General features: G+C 39.0%; 1 protein-coding gene across 1 annotated transcript; it reads right to left on the bottom strand.

Moving 5' to 3' along the window:
- Positions 1-1002: 1002 nt before the first annotated feature.
- NMI (N-myc and STAT interactor) lies at positions 1003-18408 on the bottom strand. The gene is made up of 8 exons (XM_023762226.1): positions 18117-18408; positions 15627-15713; positions 14762-14857; positions 11480-11642; positions 7865-7971; positions 7591-7777; positions 4641-4747; positions 1003-1422 (listed from the first exon to the last, which is right to left on the bottom strand). Exons 2-8 carry the CDS (start codon positions 15705-15707, stop codon positions 1237-1239), a joined length of 927 nt encoding a protein of 308 aa, XP_023617994.1. The 5' UTR covers positions 15708-15713; positions 18117-18408; the 3' UTR covers positions 1003-1236.
- Between the last annotated feature and the right edge of the window lie 3226 nt (positions 18409-21634).

Below are 21634 nucleotides of genomic sequence, written 5' to 3'. Positions count from 1 at the left end.
ATATAGTATAACAACTTTAAAACCTAAAAATAAAATATCGGAAGAAAAACAAAGCATGTGTTTGTCTGTCTTTTTTAGCTTTCCTTCATTTATTTTAGATGGCAAGCAGCATTGGGTAGTTTTAGGTTTAGAATCTTTCCTAAAACCATTTCATTTCTACCAGAATTTTAATATGAATTTAATTCTGCTGTTGGCTTTATGAAACATACTCTATTAACATAAGGTAATTTTACCTTCTCTGAATAGGAACCCTGAATTTTATCACTTCAAGTTTCTGCAAGTTAAAACAGTGGGATGCTATTAAACTGGGTCTCTCTCCAGCTCAAGTTTTAGCTCCTAAAGGACAGGTACTGTGTTTTTCCCTTCAGGCATTCCCCAGCACCAAGCATGGGTGATAAGTAGCTCTGCATTTACCTTTCTCTTCATTCCAAGGTTTTCAATCCCTTAATCCTATTTTTTTTTTAACCAGGAGAATAAGAGAAAGAGAATTCTAGTCTTTACAAGTTCTGTTTGGAGAGGGGATGTCTTGGAAGGAATAGAGGGCATTTGACATGCTGGGTGAAGGAAAGTTCAAGAAGAAAGCCATACTTGGCTCTGAGAAATACCTTTGGAGCTGTGGAAATACTAAGGAAAACAGGAAATGATCACTCTTGAAGTTCCTTGGAAATTCAGTCAAGTCTACAGAAATCACAAACTGCTGAATTTAACAATTCTTTTGGAAGATGTCAACAGTCAAGTCTGCATATTGGTGGAGCTGGGGTCAAAATAGAATTGGCGTGTGGTGAGGGCCTGGGGCAGGAGGGCGGGGTGATAGAAGGAGTCAATGGGGGGAGAAGGGGACATCTGTAATACTTTCAATATTAAAGATAAATTACCAAAAAAAAAAAAAGTAAATAAAACAGAATTGGCCCACTCGACTATGATAGAAGCAGCCAACGTGGCAGGGAAACAATTGTATCACTTACAATTGATTTCGACATACATGGCACCAATCCACATAAGTTATGAATACAAGTGTTTTTAATACAGTGAGCTCTCGCATTTGTAAAAATGCAGCACAGTTGGAAACAAAGAAGAATTCAGAACCATAAAAATATATCTGTCTCTAAGAATATATGGACACTAAGAATTAAAAGTTAAAAGTTTCATTTTTTTAAGGAGAAAGGTACTCATTTTTGTAAAACACTGATAGTGATTTGGGCTCAGAAGCTCTAATTGTCATATGATTCCATAAGTCTATTCTTGAAAGTATGCTATGCAAGGTTCATTGAGAGAACATTTGACCATATCTACTTCTCCACCTCCATTCTTCGCCCGCTGAAAGTGAATGTTAACGAAATCCCCTATTTCTTCTTCATCCATCAGGCAGAGCTCTTCCAGTCCAGTCAGAAGCACTGTCCTCTTAGATATTCCTGAAAATACCTAAAAAGGAAAGTAAAAAAGATAAATAGAAAATTTGCTAAGAGCTTTGAATTGCAAACCTTTACATGGATAAGCTCTGCTTAATATTTCGGAGTTATCTTAGGAAATACAGGGAACCTCAGTAAGATTTTTCAAGCAAGGGCATATCAGAGTCAGATCTGAGTTTCAGGAAGACAACTTTGGTGGCGTTAGACAAATAAAGGAAAGAAAGGCAACTCTGCTGAGAGAAAGGCCAGTGCAAGTGACAAGATTGAGTGACCAAATGAATGTTCAAGCTGAAGCAAAACAAAGACCTAGCCCTAACCGGTTTGGCTCAGTGAATAGAGCGTCGGCCTGCGGACTGAAAGGTCCCAGGTTCGATTCCGGTCAAGGGCATGTACCTTGGTTGCGGGCACATCCCCAGTAGGAGGTGTGCAGGAGGCGGCTGATTGATGTTTCTAACTCTCTATCTCTCTCCCTTCCTCTCTGTAAAAAATCAATAAATACAAATTTTTTTAAAAAAAGAAAGAGCTAATCATGAATTCTAGTTTTCAGGTTGATGGACTAAGTAGATGGTGGTGCCATTTCAGACCTGAGTAGGTTCATGGACACAAACCACAGTATGGTGGTTGCCAGAGGGAAGAGGGGTGGAGGAAGAAGGGGGTCCTAACATAAGGTGACAGGAGAAGATTTGACTTTGGATGATGGGCATACAGTGCAATATACAGATCTTGTAACATAGAAACCCATACCTGAAACCTATATGTTCATGTTGACCAATGTCACCCCAATTTAATAAAAAAATAAAATGAAATGAAATCTAAAAAAGAAAAAAAATCATGAACACAATCATTTGTGTTTGTCTCAGTAAAAAGAAAAAAAATTTTTTTCCTTACTTAAGGCATATAAATATTTCGCTCCTCCATTCTCTCCTTTTTAATTGGTAATAAACTTCTATGATATGTCAATAAATTACAATTTCAATTAAAAACAAACAAACACCTGAGTAGGAACAGAAAAGGGGGGGCAGATTTGGATTAAAGATAATGAATTTAGAGAAAATGAGCAGTAAACATTATTTTGAATGCCCAATGAAAGTAGACACAAGACAGAAATGTAGCTATGCCTCTGCATAAAAAAATATTGTGTCATTATTGGAGTAATTTTAATTTTTAAAAGTGTATAATAAGAATAATAAGAGACCAAGATGGCGGCGTAGGTAAACACTGGAGACCGCTGCCGCAAACAACCATTTCAAAAATACAACTAAAAGACGGAACGGACATCACCCAGAACCACAGGAAGGCTGGCTGAAGAGAGACTCTACAACTAGAAGGAAAGAGAACAGCAAACCGAGGCTCAGAGGAGGCGCAGTGTGGAAAATACAAAGGTACCGAGGTGAGCGCGAAAGCGGGCTGGTGGCTGAGGGCGCGGTTGTTGTTTTAGGTCGGGAGTAAGTCTCAGACTCTGGGCTCCAGATCCGGGCGAGTCTCTAGGGACCCAGACTCAAACGGGAGAAGCGGGATTATCCGGCATCAGTTAGAACCTGAGGGCAGCTTTCTCTCCAAGGTTTGCAGCGGCTGCCGGGGTTCTGAGAAGCAGAGCCTCTGGGAACGGGACTGAGAGCGGCCATAACTGCTCCCTCCGCCTGCCCTGTTGATCCCGCCCCGTTGATCCCGCCCCGCCCAAACCCTGCGCACAGCCATTTGCCGATCGCCTCAGGCAAAGGCTGGATTAGCGCCTCCCCAGAAGACAGACGTTTTCCACACAGCTGATTCCTACAGCCAGTCGGCCTGGTGGTCAAATCCCTCTAGTGTTAACTACAACAATTAAGGCTTGGCTAGAACAAGACTGCGCACAAAGACCACAAGGGGGTGCACCAAGAAAGCATAAAAGATGCGGAGACAAAAAAACATGACAGAAATGGAGGATATGGAGCTAAGAATCGCAATTTTGAGGGCTTGCTATAAACTTGAGCAGAGCCTCACGAAAACTAATGAGACCCTCGATGCTACAATAAAGAAATTAGAAAGTAAGCATACACAGACTGAAATAAAGAATATTATACCAAATAGCAGACCAGAGGAGCACAAGAATCAAACCAAAGATTCGACAAAAAACACCCAACTGGAAAAGCAAAATGAAAAAAGAATCCAAAAGTGTGAAGATAGTGTAAGGAGCCTCTGGGACAGCTTCAAGCGCACTAATATCAGAATAATAGGGGTGCCAGAAGATGACAGCAAGATATTGAAAACCTATTTGAAAAAATAATGGCAGAAAACTTCCCCCACCTGGTGAAAGAAATGGACTTACAGGTCCAAGAAGCGAAGAGAACCCCAAATAAAAGGAATCCAAAGAGGACCACACCAAGACACATCATCATTAAAATGCCAAGAGCAAAAGACAAAGAGAGAATCTTAAAAGCAGCAAGAGAAAGAGACTCAATTACCTACAAGGGAATACCCATACGACTGTCAGCTGATTTCTCAACAGAAACTTTGCAGGCCAGAAGGGAATGGCAAGAAATATTCAAAGTACTGAATACCAAGAACCTACAACCAAGATTACTTTATCCAGCAAAGCTATCATTCAGAATTGAAGGTCAGATAAAGAGCTTCACAAATAAGGAAAAGCTAAAGGACTTCATCACCACTAAACCAGTATTATACGAAATGCTGAAAGGTTTCCTTTAAGAAGAGGAAGAAGAAAAAGGTAAAGATACAAATTGTGAACAACAAACATGCATCTATCAACAAGTGAATCTAAGAATCAAGTGAATAAATAATCTGATGTATAGAATGAACTGGTGATTACAATGAATCAGGGACATAGAAAGGGAATGGACAGACTATTCTTGGGGGGAAAGGGGAATGGGAGATGCGGGAAGAGAATGGACAAAAATCGTGCACCTATGGATGAGGACAGTGGGTGGGGAGTGACGGCGGAGGGTGGGGCGGGAACTGGGAGAAGGGGAGTTATGGGAAAAAAAGAGGAACAAATGTAATCAGAACAATAAAGATTTAATTTAAAAAAAAGTGTATAATAAGTTAAATAAGGTACACTAAAAGGTTCTTTTAAAAGACAAACTCATTCTGCACTAAGCAGATATGAGGAAACTATTTTGATATCCCTCTTTAATAAGATTCAGACAGTAACAGACTCACAACTTTTTCTTTATTTTTTGTGGGGTGGGATCAAGCCGTAAGTTCCCAAAAATGGAAGAAAAGAGATGACCTTACCTGAAACTTTTTCAAGTGAGTTTCCATGTACGGTGAAACGACAACTTTGTGGCAGTCCTGGTTTATATACAGCGGATAGTCTTTCTTTTGCAAAATCCTGTCAGCAACTAGGAGTAAATTTTTTAAAATTACTTTATTTATAGCATAACATTTTAACTTGTTAAAGCTTCCTTCCAACAGAACAGTATCACAATAAACAGTAAATTGAGTGATTAAATTTTAAGAAATTATAGTCTGTTTTAAAGACTTCACAGTACATAATTCTGAAACCTGTAAGACCAAACATACTGAGGTTTAGATAGAGTCTTCTCTCTTGAAATATTTATCAGAGTCAATCAAAGCAGAGAGTTTCAATGTCCTCAAATAGCCCCACCTAAGTAGCTACAGAAAATGCAATTATCAATAAAAAAATGTAATTACCATGTGCAAAAAATAGCCCACCCATCCTAAAAAAGTGTTGCCCAGTTTCTAAAGAAGTATCCAGAAAAACTATGATTAGAATCCGATATATATTTTATAATATATATTTTACTATATATGTATGTATACACTATGTACTATAGTGTATGTGTTTATGGATGTGTTAGTTATCCTATAACTAATACTTGATACTCAGTAAACTTATATAATGATGTTAAGCAAAGGGGTTGGGGGAGTATTGAATGCCATTGAGAAAAAGTAAAGGCAAATAGTAATAAAAATTCATCAGTTTCCTCCAAAACAAAGAATAATCAGGTTTATGTTTAGCAGCATTTTCCTCCTAGAAGGTAAAAAGTCAATGTGTCAAGACAGCATAAGATGTAATAGAAACAGTACAGAAGAGTATCCAATCACTTTGTTTTTCTCTCCTCTCCCCAGTCCACCTTGGATCGGCAGCATGTACAGTGGCCAGGAATGCAGGCCCTTGCTGGCAAGTATGTGGACATTGCTGGTAGGAATGTAAAATGGTGCAGCCATAGCGAATAACAGTATGGCAGTTCCTCAAAACATTAAACATAGAATCACCATATGATCCAGCAATTCCAGAAACATCTAATCATAACTACGGTGTAGGCGAAAGGGAAGGAAATGTCTCAATTTTTACTAAACTAATGCTCTTCTCTATTATTTCCACTTTCTTTAGAAAGCATGGATTATTTTGCTATGAAAAAACCTAATCAGTCAATGTTTTTAATTATATGTTGGATTTCTATTATATGTGCAAACCCAGAAGCCCTAAGACTTAGAGCAAGAGATTTTTGACATTAAGGATCACTTGAACAAATTAACAAAAGCAGCTGTAGCATCTTCTATTTTTAATCATAAGAATGTAAGCCTCCCTAAGATGATTTGGTAATAGTCCATTTCTACCTAAAAAGGGAACAGATGTCTATATACCTGTTCTTTCCAAGGAAGACCCCTTGTCTTCCCTGTTATCAATTTTCTTCACCTAAGAGACCCTTGTCAGTCCTAATAGGTGGGATGAAACAGATAGTTTAATATTTATATATATTAATATATTCATAATAAATATATATGATCACTGTGTGACCTTGGGTTAGTTACTTAACCTCCCAGGCCTCAGTTTCCTCATCAATAAAATGGTAACACAACCACCTCCAGAGTTGTGCTGCTGATCAGAGGAGATAAACATATATAACACCTGACTCCATGCCTGGTACATGATGAGGATATATGTACTCATTATGTGTAATATTACCATTGTCAGTAGCATTCATGAAAATCATTTTCAGGACTCTACCTACCATTTTATGAGATTTAAAAACAACCCCCTATTTTTATGCTGTCTTATAAATTCCAAATAAAAGAGGTAGAAAAAGTCTAGTAGTTTTTTGATGGAGTCTTTAGGGTCTTCTATGTACAGTATCATGTTATCTGCGAATAAGGACAGTTTTACTTCTTCTTTTCCAATTTGGATGCCTTTTATTTCTTCTTCTTGTCTGATCGCTATGGCTAGCACTTCCAGTACTGTGTCAAACAGGAGTGGTGAGAGTGGGCATCCCTGTCTTGTTCCTGTTCTTAGGGGAGATGGTTTTAGTTTTTGCCCGTTGAGTATGATGTTGGCTGTAGGTTTGTCATATAAGGCTTTTATTATTTTGAGGTATGATCCCTCTATTCCCACTTTGCTGAGAGTTTTTATCAAGAAAGAGTGTTGGGCCCTAGCTGGTTTGGCTCAGTGGATAAAGTGTTGGCCTCTGGACTCAAGGGTCCCAGGGTTCAATTCCGGTCAAGGGCACATGCCCCAGTTGTCAGCTTGATCCCCAGTAGCGGGTGTACAGGAGGCAGCCAATCAATGATTCTCTATCATTGATGTTTCTAACTCTCTCTCCCTCTCCCTTCCTCTCTAAAATCAATAAAAATATTTTTTAAAAAAGATGTATTTCTGTCAAATGCTTTTTCTGCATCGATTGATATGAGTATGTGATTTTTGTCTCTCAATTTGTTTATGTGATGTATCACATTTATTGATTTGTGGATTTTGTATCATCTTTGCATTCCCAGATGGACCTGGAGAGCAGTATGCTAAGCAAAATAAGCCAGCAAGAGAAAGATAAATATCACACGATCTCACTCATATGTGGGATATAATGAACAATATAAACTGATGAACAAAATAGATCCAAAGACTAAGAAACACTGGATAGTCCAACCTCAGAGAGAAGACAGGGAGGGGGGAGGGGGGTTTGGGGGAGGGTGGGGAGAGATCAACCAAAGGACTTGTATGCATGCATATTAACATAACCAATGGACACAGACACTGGGGCCGTGGGGGGCTTGTCCTGGGGAGCGGGGAGGGAGTAGCAGGGAGGGGGCGTCAATAAGGGAAAAAGGAGACATATGTAATACTGTCAACAATTTTTTAAAAAAGTAGAAAAAGAATACCTGTAGAAATGGCAGAACATAATTTAAATGGTAGAGTATTTTTTTAACTTTCTAAATATGTGAATACCTCCAGCTTCCACAAATGTGATGACAGCACTTCCGGCCTGCTTGTCATACTCTACGCATTCCACTTCTCCGCCTCCGTTTCGGGACTTACAAAAGCTCAGTTCTAGCTTGTCTCTCATTTGACTTTCAGGCAATTCATCAGGAATTTCAGTAACATTGACCTTCATTTTAGACACTCCTACAGAAACCTGGGAAATCATTTCATGTTCAGAGATATGAATGAGAACACTGTCCATGTTTAAGAGAATTCTGAAAAGCTTCAATCACCATGTTACCTGGAATCTGACTCCTGAATTTAATGGAACTGGCTTGGCCATAACCTCCACACCTATATCCATTATCTGCACATGATGTTTCTCCATTCTGATCACATTTTGGGCAACTGAAAAATAAATTGGAAAGTATTAATTTCCAGTATTTCAATATATTTTTACCCTTTTGGTTTAATAACAAATTATCCTGGATGGAGACTTGACTTGATACAATACAGTGTACAGATGATGTGCTGTAGAATTGCATACCTGAAACCTATATAACTTTAATAACCAGTGTCACGGCAATAAATTCAATTAAAAAAGAACAAACTATCCTAAATACTTTAAATTTTAGTTAAGTTTTTAAAAATTTCTTTAGAGAGAGAAGAAGGAAGAGGGAGAGAGAAACATCTAGGGAAAGAGCCTGCAACCCAGGCATGTTCACTGACCGGAAATTGAACCTGCGACCTTTGGGTGCACAGGAGGATACTCAGCCAATTAAGCCTCACGAGCCAGGGCAATTTTCTTTCATTTTCAAGGATCTAATTTTGAAAACTTTTCTTAGGATTTCCAAGTGATAATGGTCTTGCCACCAAAGTAGGATATATTAATGTCAAAATACGTCAGCAAAAAATACAATGTAGAAATTCTCATCAAGGGCCTGATAATTCTTCAGAAATTCATATATGATTTCAGTATAGTCACACACCCTTCCTTTCCACTGTTGACAATTAACAGAAATTTCCCTTAGGACATTAAAGCACAGCCAGAAATTTCTTCTGTGTTGCGTAAGCTGGGAAAGCCTTTGTGGGTCAGTGTTATCCTGATAATCAACCTTATGTGTCATCTGTTGCTCCTTTTTAATGTTACAAGCACCACAGAAGTAAATATTTATTTTTCTCTCTGTCCTTCCCAAGGATTACATATTAAAGACCACCTAGGCTTGAATACCAAAGAGTAAATCTCTTTTTTTTTTTTGCCATATTTAATTAGGAATTCTACTTTCACTAAAATGTTTTTGAGATAATTCATTGACAAGTTGAGAGCCTTCCTGTGCCAATCACAAAACTACCACATTAAATAAGAGACGCTCAGGAATATAATTATGCCAAAAATCATTGGAATTGTAAACAGCAACTGTGTGTCCATTTAAAATGCATGTGGGTGTGTTTATTTTTAATTGTGTGACATGAGAGGTTATAACTCTTCAGTTAGTATTCAGAGCTGTTTGCTCTAATTTGTCATGAAAATAAGAGATGCCCACTCCTGGTCTTATAAACCTCGCATGTGTTTATGGCAACCAGCTTGCACACCACAGCTGGAGGAAGAGAGAAACTGGGCTAGAAGACAGGGCCTTGTCATGTGGGAATTCACATTCATTGTACTATGATATGACTCTTGAATTATGACTTTTTTGTTAATGACAACGGACAATAACAGAAAATATTAATGAAGTAATACTTAAATGATGCTCTTTCCCTCTCACTCCCCACACCCAAACCTCCAACATCTGGTGATCTGACGCAGCTGAAAGGAACCACTTGTGCTTCAACTTCTGTGACACTGACCGTCAAAAGCCAACTCCTGTTAATTATATAAACCCAAAGTTGTCCCAGGAGACGAGGACTTCAGAGCCATGCCCATGGTGGAAGCAGTGATGCAGCTGTTTCTGAAGAGAATACTATTCTCAGCATTCTCAGGTAATTCCTGTGCAGAATCCCCGCCTCCCAAATCCTCAATTCAGTCTTTCAGGTTAATCCTAATGCCCATTGCCAACTGCCAGCATGGCTCTTGGTCTCCCACTCCACCCTCAGCTGCAGGGGTGGACCCAGGATGAACGAATAGTATGAATATATACTGACCTGCTAGAAGGCCATTGTTTTGTTTTGTTTTGAATTAACGTAAAATTGACATATAACATTATATTAGTTTCAGGTGTACAACATTATATTCGATATGTGTATATATTGCAAATTGACCACCATACTAAGTTACCATCTCCACCACACAAAGTAACAAAAACATTTTTTGTAATGAGAACTTTTAAGATTTACTCTCCTGGTGACTTTCAAATATGCAATACAATATTGCTGATTATAGTTGCCATGCTGTACAGTACACCACCGTGGCTTATCTATTTTATATCTGGAAGGTTGTACCTCTTGATCCCTTGAATCCCTTTCTTTCTAACACTTACTTTCAGGCTAAAGTAATGGACCAAACACCAGGAGACATGAGTTACAATAACAGCATCTGAGCACTTGAAGGGTTTGTGAAGACCATCTGACCCCTCCCATAACTTTTTTGGGGGTGAGGGGTGACAGGGCTAAAACCTGAAGGACCACCTTTATTTTAATTTTTAAATCATATATATAATTGATTTTAGAGAGGAAGGGAGAGAGAAATAGAAACATCAATGATGAGAGAGAATCATTGATCAGCTGCTTCCTGCACACCCCACACTGGGGATCAAACCCACAACCTGGGCATGTGTTCTGACCGGGAATTGAATCGTGACCTCCTGGTTCACAGGTCAAGCTCAACCACTAAGCCACACGGGCAGAGCTATTTTTTAAATCTTTATTGTTGAAAGTATTTCATATGTCTCCTCCCCACCCACCCCCACCCCCACTGACCTCTTCTAGCCCACCCTTGCCCCAGGCCACCCCATAACTTGACATATGGTGGTCTGCTCAGAGGAATGCTGGTTCAGTAGAAAGTAAATAGGTACTCAGTGTGTGGCTCTCAGCTCTGCAATTTGTTAACTGTATGAACCTTGAGCAAGTTCCCTATCTTCTTTAAAGTTCCCTATCTTCGTTTCTTATCTGGAAAATTCCTAACTTGTAGCAATAATAACAGCTAACATTGACTAAGTGTTTATTATGTGTCAGACACTGTGCTAAGTATGTTATCAACATTTCTCATTTAATACTCAAAGCAACTCCATGAGGTAGGTATGACCACAAAGCCTGTCATAAAAAATCTTGAGATTTATAAAGAACTCAACCCAATTCACACTTCTAGCAAGTATGACACTAAAGGCCAGATTCTCCTCATTGAGGTGCCCCCAGCTCTAAACAAGACCCTACACCATGGCTGACGTAGCAAACATGAGGTTCCATCCCACATCTCTGCCTCCTGAGCTCTGTCCATCCATTGGTCATATGCCCTTTGGTAAATCACATAAACACCTGAGAATCTGTTTCTTGGCTATAAAATGTAAATAGTAATTCTCTTACATTACAGAGTCATGTGAGTATAAAATGAGAAAATATCTGTGAGAACTCTCTGATAACTGTGTAGAGCTCTATGTCCTTAAAACATCAGTATTATCATTTGGAAGTGGCCGGTAGAATAGAAAGACGCTGGTATTGGACATCACAACACTTGGGCTTGAGTCTCAGAACCATTGCATTTTCAATGAGTGATCATATTCATGTCACTTAATGTCTCAAAGTCAGTTTTCACATGTGTGAAATGGGGATAGTCATACCTGCCTCAGAGTTTCACTTTGAGAATGGGATGAAATAATATGTGTGAGATTGTAAAGCAATAGTCAAACATCTAGGACAGCTCTTTGAAAGTGCAAGTGCTTTCCAAGGGTAACTTGGTCACAATGTTGAACATTCGTCATACCTTCTTCTTCTTCAAAGGTGATGAGTGCTTCTCCTTTTTGTAGCACATAAGGAACTTGTGAGCTCACTTGAAATGAACAGGAGATATTTGAAAACCTGCTGTCATCCTCAGGATTCTCTAAAGATGTGAATTTCAACTTTGCTTCGGGAATATCCTCTTTAATCTATTTCAAAATGAAATGTTTGATTAAAATCAAGACAAGAAATAACTTAAGCCCTTCCAGTGATAATGTGATCTGACCACCCAATAATTCATTCTCCACTGATTTCAAAATCCCACAGAATACTCAGTATGGTTGTATTTAGTAACTTTAGTAATTGCTTCTGCCCAGGTAAGTCCTCAGTAATGCAATCAGATGCTGATCCTTTCATCTTATTTCACAGATCAAATTATAAGTATATAATCTCTCACTTTTTCTAATCAATATTTAAACTGGTCAATATTATATAGTGTTTGTTTCTAAAGACTACATCCTTCATGAAAGTACCTTTTAAACAACTGTGCCAATAATAGGCTAACTCACAAAGGAATCATTAGACAGAATGTTTACTCTTCTTGCAAAGAGGTAAGAAATGGAGTTGGGAGTACACTATAGTTAACTTGATAGCAAACCCAAAAAATTTCATCCCAAAAGGAAGACTCCTGAATTATATAATTTATTTTTTTAATAAATTAAGCTTTTTATGAACATTAAAAAAAATACAAAAGAATACACGAAAGAAAGGACATCTAAAATGTACCATGTGGTGGTCGAGGTTACAATTGCAACTTTTAGTAATAATGATTTAAACAAACATGATATGTCCATATCTGCAGTTAAGAATACAACATATCCAAAATGTCGCCTATTTTTCCCATTTTAATTTTAAAGCCTCACTTTTCCTTGTGTCTCTTTTATAGGCAATTATTCAGCCGTAAAATTATGAAGTTGTAAAACATATTAATGTCCCCAAACTTTATATTACACATATGATCCTAAAGCAGTTTTTAAAAAATGTTGTGCTGAATAAATGGTCTGAAATCTGAATTATATAATTTTAAATATATCAAATTTAATTTCTCCCTTCCCCACTACCTGCCCATCAAAATTTTAACCAATACCACAACTTAGGTTTATAAAAATGTGAAGGGACACTATCAACAAGATTTGTAATATGGAGGATAAAGTTAAGTGGTTATACTTAGCTGCTTAAAAATCAAAAAAATCAACAGATCTATACAATTACACATAAATACACAAATGAATTTTGCGTTTTCATTTCTAGTTTCCGTGCTGAAATAAAAGGTTATCATGAAGAGATTAGAAATATTCATTGAGTCATTTGATCTAATCTTATACTCATTGTATAGCTACATTTGACTTCAGTGGAATTTCTGATTACCATCATTCCAATTTCAAAACAATCTGTAATGTCTGAGAAAAGGCAAAATGTTTCCCAATTATGTGGAGATATCCAGTATACAGGCATACCTGGTTTTATTGCACTTCGCAGATGTTACATATTTTACAAACCGAAGACCCTCCTCCAGCAAAAAGATTACGATTCTCCGATGATTCAGATAATGGTTAACATTTTCAGCAATAAAGTATTTTTTAACTAAGGTATTACATTGTTTTTTAGACATAATGCTATTTCACACTTAATAGACTACAGTATAGTGTAAACATAACTTTTATATGTACTGGGAAACCAAAAAAATTCACGTGACTCACTTCTATTGCCATATTTGCTTTATTGCAGTGTTCTGGAACTGAGCCTGCAATATCTCTGAGCGCTCCTGGAGTGAGAGTGAGAGTGAGAGTACCTGATTCTAGTCCTGAACACACTGTAGCAGAAAGCAAGTCACTATGCCCTCTGGGCCACAGCTTCAGCCCTCCATAAAGTGGATCAACTGAGCTGGCTGGTTTCTCAAGGCCCTGTAAGTTCTAAGACTAACTGATTCTGGCTCCAGTCCGAAGTAGCCAGAATCTTAAATCTTCTAAGTCCTATAAACATGGGAAACTGCACTTCCTGATATTCAATATCCTATTCCCCATTTCAGAGACAAAAAAACTGGCAATGCTTTAAGCATTTAAATCATGTAGAGAAACAATTATGGCCCAGACAGCATGGCTCGGTGGTTGAGCATCGACCTATGAATCAGGGGGTCATAGTTCGATTCCCGGTCAAGGCACATGCCCAGGTTGCAGGCTCGATCCCCAGTGTGGGGCATGCAGTGATCAATGATTCTCATTATTGATGTTTCTCTCTCCCGCTCTCACTTCCTCTCTGAAATCAATAAAAATATATTTTAAAAAAGAAAGAAACAATTATGAGTTGTTATGAAGAAAAAAAGGGGGTGAAAGTTATGTCTAATTCAAATACAGGAAAATTTAGAAGAGACTAATGAAGATATGCATCCTTTTTTAAAAAATATTTATTGATTTCAGAGAGGAAGGGAGAAGGAGAGAGAGATAGAAACATCAATGATGAGAGAGAATCATTGATCAGCTGCCTCCTGCACGCCCGCGACTGGGGATCAAGCCCGCAACCCAGGCATGTGCCCTTGGCCGGAATCGAACCTGGGACCCTTCAATCCGCAGGCCGACGCTCTATCCACTGAGCCAAGCCAGCCAGGGCATCCCCTTTTTTTTTTTAATTGTACAACTCATTTAAATTACTGTAGCACCTTGGATGAAGAGAACAACAATAAAAAAAAACTTTGTGAAAAGACCAAGAATTTGGTCCAAAAGTGATTGATAATGACCATCATTTTTTGTGGGGTTTTTTAAAATTCCGCTAATGTACACATACATGTAAAAAGTGCATTATCCTAAGTGTACAGCAAGATGAGATTTTACAAAGTGATCACACATGTGTGACCAGCACCGAGATCAAAAACAAAACATGACCAACCAACACCCAGAGGCCTCTTGGGTTCCCTTCTAGTTCCCACCTGGTAGTTCCTATCATGCTAACTTCTAACATCCTGCTTTTGTGCTATATTTCAGTGGAAGCATTCCTTTTTTGGCTCTACACTGTGTTCATGAAATTCATCCATGATGTTAGATGCAACTGTTCATTCTCATTCTGTGTAGTATGTCATTGTGTGAATGTACCCCAATTTATGAACTCACTCTACTATGGAGGGACACTGGGCTATTTTCACTTTGGGACTATTACAAACAGTGGTGCCACGGATGACCATGATGCTTTAAAACTGAATTTTATATCATGACATCCCTTTTTCTGAAAAATGGCATCATTAAAAATGGGATACATAAAATAAGTAAAGGTGTACCTGAGAGCTTCCAGGGGCCTCTTGTAACTCCTTTTCAAGCTTTTGGATCTCCATCGTTAAGTAAATATTTTCCTTTGCTATTTGATCAATTAATTCCTAAAAAAAAAGACACAAAAAAATGTATCAAATAGCACCAAAAATTTAAACAGCTCCTGACCTCATTTTTCTAAAGGAATTAAAGAAGCTAAATTTCTCTCACTCTGAACAAAGCAAAGAAAGACATTAGACAGTCCCAGAATAAATATAATCCTGTGAATAAGAAATGTGTTTTATGTCATCCCCTATCACTCTCAAATGTTATTATCTCCATTTCACAAACAAGGAAACCACCTTTCACACAGACCAAAGTCACAGAAATTTTTATAGTAGAGCAAGGATTGAGACCCAGGTCTTCTGAGTCTAAGTTCAATGCTCTATCAACTCCTCTCCCAGCTGTTTATGACTACAATATGACTTTCAAATTGCACAGATGTTACTCTGGGAAAATTGTTTTTTAAATGCTGTGATTTTTTTTATTTTTATTTTTTGCTACCTTGACATGCCAGATATATGGCATGGGTAAAAGGTTTAAGCTACCTGAGCCTCCCTTCCCTCTTGTGAACTATGCTCTTAACTTCTGGGTGTAAATCAAAGAAATGAGGGAGGGAGGGGAAAAGCAGTAATGTTGTAAGCCTTGGAAAAGACAAAACAGAAATATGATTCTTCTTTTAACTTTTGAATAATGGAAGTAAAACTATTTCAGAAAACCCTAATACCCTCCAAAATTCAAGGTAATGTTGGATAAAAATGTATAAAACATGCTTCACTGAAAAACAAATGTATACAAATTAATTTTTAATAATACCCAGTGATTTTTCCTATTTACCTGATTTTGTTCATATTTCATAAATTCTTCCTTTTTCAAATACTCCTTCATAACTTCGTTTATATCTTCACCAGCCGCCATGATTCCCTAATGTCATAAATGTTTAATATTTTAAAGACAGTATATGCACACAAACTCAATAAGAAGGAAATAACAAGTTTGACCCTTTTACCGAAAAAAACATCTCTCCTTTGCTACATCTTCCCCCCTGTCATCAAATTCTTTATTATCATGTGGCTTCTATCCAAAGTCTATATTTCAAGTAACTTTACACCTATAAATATATACAAGGGTTCTAAAAAGCTTTTGCTTTTCCACAAAGTAGTAGAAAATGATAGGTATTAACATTCCTTTGTAGTAACATCGCAATCATAATATGCTCCCTTTTAAAAGATTACTATTTTGGTCTTCTAGCCTTTCTAGGACTAAGAGAGAAAGATACAAGACAGCACCTTATGGTGCCAAAAGCAAGGAAGTGCTCAAAGAATGATGAGGACATGCAAAAAGGTCAAAGGATCCAGCTTGAGGAGGTTCTCACTAATCAAAGGTGGGAAGAAATTAAGCATACCAGTAAATAAGGACCGTAACAATTTCAATCCAGAGTATATGAGTCTATACTGACGTAAATAAATAAATTAAAATTATGATGAGGAAATGATCATTTAGTGAATTTTAAAATACTTCCCCACAATTAAAATCCTTATTAATTTCAAAGAGGAAAAAAGTAACTTTTGTATCCTGGAGAAGCAGCCAGACGCCACCAGAATGAAATAATCAAAGTCAATAACATGGTGACTGGAAATCCAAAGTCAATAACATGGTGACTGGAAATCCTATGCCATGTGATAGGGTGCACTGAGAACACAGCATGACTCCTATGATATTCCTGCCAAAGATGCACAATCTGAATCTAAGCATGAAGAAACATTACACAAACTTCAAAAGTGTCATGTTCATAAAAGCCCAGGAAAGACCGAGAAACTATGCCAGACAGAAAGAGACTACAGAGACATCACCACTAAACGCAACGTGCGATTCTGAACTGGGTCTTTTTGTTACACAGGATATTATTGGGACAACTGGCAACATCTGAATTGGATCCAAGAATTAGATCTCAGCAATGTTCAATATCAATTCCCTGATTTGGGTCACTGTATTTCAGTTATGTAGAGAACACCTTTTTGTAGGAAATACATATTCAAGAATTCCAGCCCAGCCAACATGGCTTAGTGGTTGAGCTTTGACCTAAGAACCAGGAGATCATGGTTCTATTCCCCGTCGGGGCACATGCCCACGTTGCGGGCTGGAGGCAGCCGATCAATGATTCTCTCTCATCATTGATGTTTCTAGCTCTCTCTCCCTCTCCCTTCCTCTCTGAAATCAATACAAATACATTTTTTTCAAAAATATGGAGATCATCCTGGATTATCAGTGGGGCCCAATGTAATCACCACGGTCCTTTAAAATGGAAGAGGAAGGCAGCAGACCAGAGTCAGGGTGAGAGGTGACAACAGAGCAGTCAGAGAGATGGAATGTTGCTGGCTTTGAAGATGGGCAGAGGGCAGCGCTGAGCCAAGGAAGGTGGGCAGCCTAAGGAGACGAAAAAAGGCAAGAAAACAGTTTCGCCCCAGCAGCCTACAGAAAGGAAGGCAGACACACTGATTTTAGCCCCGTGAGACCCAGGTTGGGCTTCTAACCTCAGAATTTTAAGATAATAAATGTGTGGTCTTTAAGCTACTAAGTCAGGGGCAATTGGTTACGCCACAAATGACAAAACCAATACAAATCGCCTCCACCTACCACCTATTCTAATATACTCTTATCATTGTGGGACAAGTTCTAAGAGAATGGAACCTTCCCATTTGCATGCCTGGTAGCAACAGAAAAGATTGGGGGCAGAAAAGGAAGAAGGTGGTAATTAGTTAAAATGTTGATACACATACGGAGTTTTTTAAGAAACGTATGTGTGTTCTATAGACACGGAAACCTCATATTCTCCTTCGGATGTCTCTGAGAAGAATATCCCTGCCTGTTCTGAGAAGTGAGGCATGACGGCCAAACCCTGTGCCTGCCAGGAGGAGTACACCTCCTTGAGGAATCAGTTTGTCTAAGAACTGTCTGGAGAGGCACTGCAGGAACAGCGGGGAAACGCAAACCAGTTTAAGTTTCAGTTTCCCAGAAGAAGCAAAGCAAACTAAGGAGACGGGGTTAGAGGCCGGGGACAGCGAAGGGAAGGCACAGTGGGCCCGGGGGCAGGCGCGCCCCCTCGGTGGCAGGTCGCCAGCCTCAGCGGCCCGGGAAGCGGGCGGCTCGGGGGCGCGGGGGGCGCGGGGAGCGCGGGACGCAGAGCCACCGCCTGGGCGCTCTCGGTCCCGCGATCGCGCGCGTCCAGGGCCCCGGGGAACCCTCCTCCCTCCGCACTCAGGGCCTCTCCAGCCCCGGACGCCTGGGAGCAGGGATGGCAGTCGGGGAACGGGGCGCCCCACTCACCCGCCTCGGCCAGCCGAGCGCCGCACCCCAGGTCCAAAGTGCCCGACCTTCCCGGAAGCCTGGTGCGGCGGCGCGCGGGGGAGCTCGAGCCGAGCGTCCGGAACCCCGGGAGCTGGGCGGGACGACAGGGTGCCGTCCCGAGGTGGGTGCTGCCTTATTCCCAGTGGGTGTCGCTCAGATGAATGGCTTGGTTCCTTAAAAAAGAAAAAGAAAACTGCTCAAATGGCGATTTTCTCTAAAAGTGATTTTCCGGAATAGCAGACCTGGTGTCTCTATGGCTAATCACTAACAAGTTATAACAATTTTCACTTTCGGTTTTAAAAACATGGTTGTTTCGCCCGGCCAGCGTGGCTCAGTGGTTGACTATTTACCTATGAGCAGGGAGGTGAAGGTTCGACTCCCGATCGGTCGGGGCAATGCCCGGGTTGCGGGCTTGGTCCCCACTGTGGGGCGTGCAGGAGGCAGCCCATTAATGATTCTCTCTCATCATTGATGTTTCTATCATTCTCTCCCTCTCCCTTCCTCTCTGAAAGTCAATAAAAATATATTTAAAACAAACAAACAAAACAAAACAAAAAACAACACATGGTTGTTTTTGCTCTGGCCCGAGTTGGTTGTAGGCACATGGAAAGGTCCTGGGTTGATTCCAGGTCAGGCACGTACCTAGGTTGCAGGTCCCATCCCCATGGGGGTGCATCCGGGAGGCAACCCATCCATGTTTCTCTCTCCCCTTTCCCCTCTCTCTGAAAATCAATGACTATGTCCTGGACACACACACACACACACACACACACACACACACACACACACGTTTTGTTTTTGTTTTGAATAAATCTTTCACGAAAGTATTGTATATTACTAGACATATTGTTCAAATAGTGGATTGACACACCAAGTAGTCAAAGTGGGCGTCTCTCTTCAGCTTGAAACTTTCATTGTAACGTATTGGTCATTATAACCTTAATCTACAAATGTTTACAAGCACAAGATCAACTTTTCTGTGTCTTTCGTAATGTCCTCTGGCCCCTGGAGTTGGGAAAGCTGTGGCATTCAGATGGTTTCTATGACTATCTCCCTTGAAAGTTTTCTTTTATTTTAATCTTTTGTTTTGCTGTGAAGCCTGTAAATAAATACTTCACTAGGTGTGATCTTTTGCTTTGAAAATAAAAACATCTGACTTGTTTCAAGAACTTCAGTATTTCTTAATCCTACACACAGAACCACCCCACAGCTGCCCCTTGCTCATAAATAGAAGACAGGAGGGACATGTATCAAAATGATTTCCAGGCATAAGTTCTAGTTTATAACGCTACATAATCATATATAATAAATGATAGGTTGTCTATAAAATCAGATTAATAAAAGTCAAATTCCTTCATATCAAGAATATTGATGAGAATCAGTTTAAAGTGGTTTTTCTAAGTGAAAAAAATGTAAGTGATGTGCGATAAGGACTTTTGTGCTCATCAGTTCAGTTAGGAAGTATAAAAACTCCATCTATTGCAACTTGATAATTTCTTCCATCCTACCTTCCAATTTCAGAGAGCATGAACTCAGGAGGTTATCTAGTTCAACCTAATTTCTTCTTCTGTCTTATGTATGTTTTTAATATTTTCAAAATTTTTATTCATTGATTTTAGAGAGAGAAACTGATTTGTTGTTTCACTTATATATGCATTCATTGGTTGATTCTTGTATGTATCCTGACCAGGGATCAAATCTGCAACCTTGGCATATTGGGACAACGCTCTACCCAACTGGCCTACCTGGCCAGGGCCTTATTTTTATTTTTTTATAAAAAGATTGTCATCCCATGCACTGAAAGATCGCCAGTTCAATTTCCAGTCAGGGCACACACCCAGGTTATGTTTTTGTCAGTTTAATTTTCAGACCCAGTCAGGACCCTAAGGAGGTAGAGGAAAACTTTTTCCTACCCTACACTGTATTATTCCACTTCCTAATATAAAAAGCATTATGTAGGGAATGCCTATCACACTCAATATTATGTTGCACATGAAATACCCTGCACATCTCATGTAAATCTACACTGCCATGATATGAAATGTACATATGCTACACATATCTTCCCCACCAGATGGCAATGAGCGCCTTCCAAACTCCCCTATAAATTCACACACACACACACACACACACACACACACACACACACACACGTGCTTCATACAGTACAATGTATGCTATGAAGAGGTGGCATACCAGTAGTAGCAAAACACAAAGGAAAGAGCAGTCCCCTCTCTCTCAGGAGGTCATGGAGTTTTCTCCACAGAAGAAGTAGCGATTGAGTTGGCTCTTAGAGTTAGGGGAGGTGGACTGAAACAAAAGTTTGGGTGAAAAATCCCAGAGGCCATGAAACAACTTGGTAGGAATTAAGAGTTTGGTGAGTGTGCAAACCATGAGAAAACAACCTGATATCCATTATACTAGTGCTCTTTCTTTCAGAAAAGGTCTTGGATACCAGGCTTATGCTGCTGTTGCCAAAATTTTGATGATCTGGTTTGCAGTTCATCCCTGGGAAAGTCGGAAAATTTATAATGTGCCCAGCATTCTGCAAGATCCTAGGGAATACGAAGGAGTTATGGAACCTAATTCTAGCTTTCAAGAGGTTTTCAGTTGGAATATATAAAAGTAAAAGAATGTTGCTAATGTTATCGGTCTTAAATGTTCCCATACCCCAAAACAAATGGCAATTATGTGATGTGATGGTGGTGCTCGCTAACACTGTGGTGGTAATCACTTTGCAATATATAAGTGTATGAAATCAACAAGTTGTATACCTTAAACTTACACAGTGTTATGTCAATTATATCTCAATAAAGCTGGAAAAAAAATAAAACAGTAGACAATAGATTTTTTTAAAAAGTAAAGGAAAATAAGGTTCCCTTCCCTTGCTCTCTATCAGGCAGGCAGTACTATATAGTTAAGAGCATGGTTTTGATATCAGATGTGGATTTGAATTCCCATTTCACGTTACCCAGGTTTCCCAGCATCAGTTTTCTCACCTGTAAAATGGAGCTGTTGTGAATGATACTGATATATGTCAAGGACTAAGCATCCATGGTAAGTGCTCAACAAATGGTAGTTGTTACTTATACATTGAGACCTTTTTTTTCTCATACATTTCTTCTGCTTTGTCTTCCTACCCAGAGAAGTACTTTGAAGATAAAGACCATTTTTTATTTATTTTGTGTCACCTGCAGTTACGAATAAAGTGGCTATACCTGGTACACGCTACATACTTATTCTAACAAGTGGTTAGGTACAAGACTAGGAGTCAAATACTCTGGGCTCAATGTATACATTTTCATATTAGTGTGTATAAATAAGTTTGTATCTGTGAATAAGATATTGTGAGATATATCAAACATTTAGAAATAGAAGTCATCCAAGTAAAATAAATTTAAAGGATAAAGTATGTTATTTTCTTGAATCGTGTCTGAACCACTGATTTATCATATAAACATAATTCGTTGGTCAGAAAATTCTGTCTTGTTAAAGTA

This window comes from Myotis lucifugus, unplaced genomic scaffold (assembly GCF_000147115.1).
Source record: "Myotis lucifugus unplaced genomic scaffold, Myoluc2.0 scaffold_238, whole genome shotgun sequence".
Classification (NCBI taxonomy): Eukaryota; Metazoa; Chordata; class Mammalia; order Chiroptera; family Vespertilionidae; genus Myotis; species Myotis lucifugus.
Note: the sequence above shows the minus strand (reverse complement) of the source record. Positions and strands in the feature narration are given on the sequence as shown.

What these genes read in the sequence shown, in the direction of transcription:
- NMI (XM_023762226.1), bottom strand. Translation starts at nt 15,707, where the DNA reads ATGGCGGCTGGTGAAGATATAAACGAAGTTATGAAGGAGTATTTGAAA. An exon ending in CACCTTTGAAGAAGAAGAAG is followed by an intron (nt 7,972 to 11,479) that starts GTATGACGAATG and finishes TTTATTTTTCAG; the next exon opens with TTGCCCAAAATGTGATCAGA. An exon ending in CTCACTTGAAAAAGTTTCAG is followed by an intron (nt 1,423 to 4,640) that starts GTAAGGTCATCT and finishes TTTCCTTTTTAG; the next exon opens with GTATTTTCAGGAATATCTAA.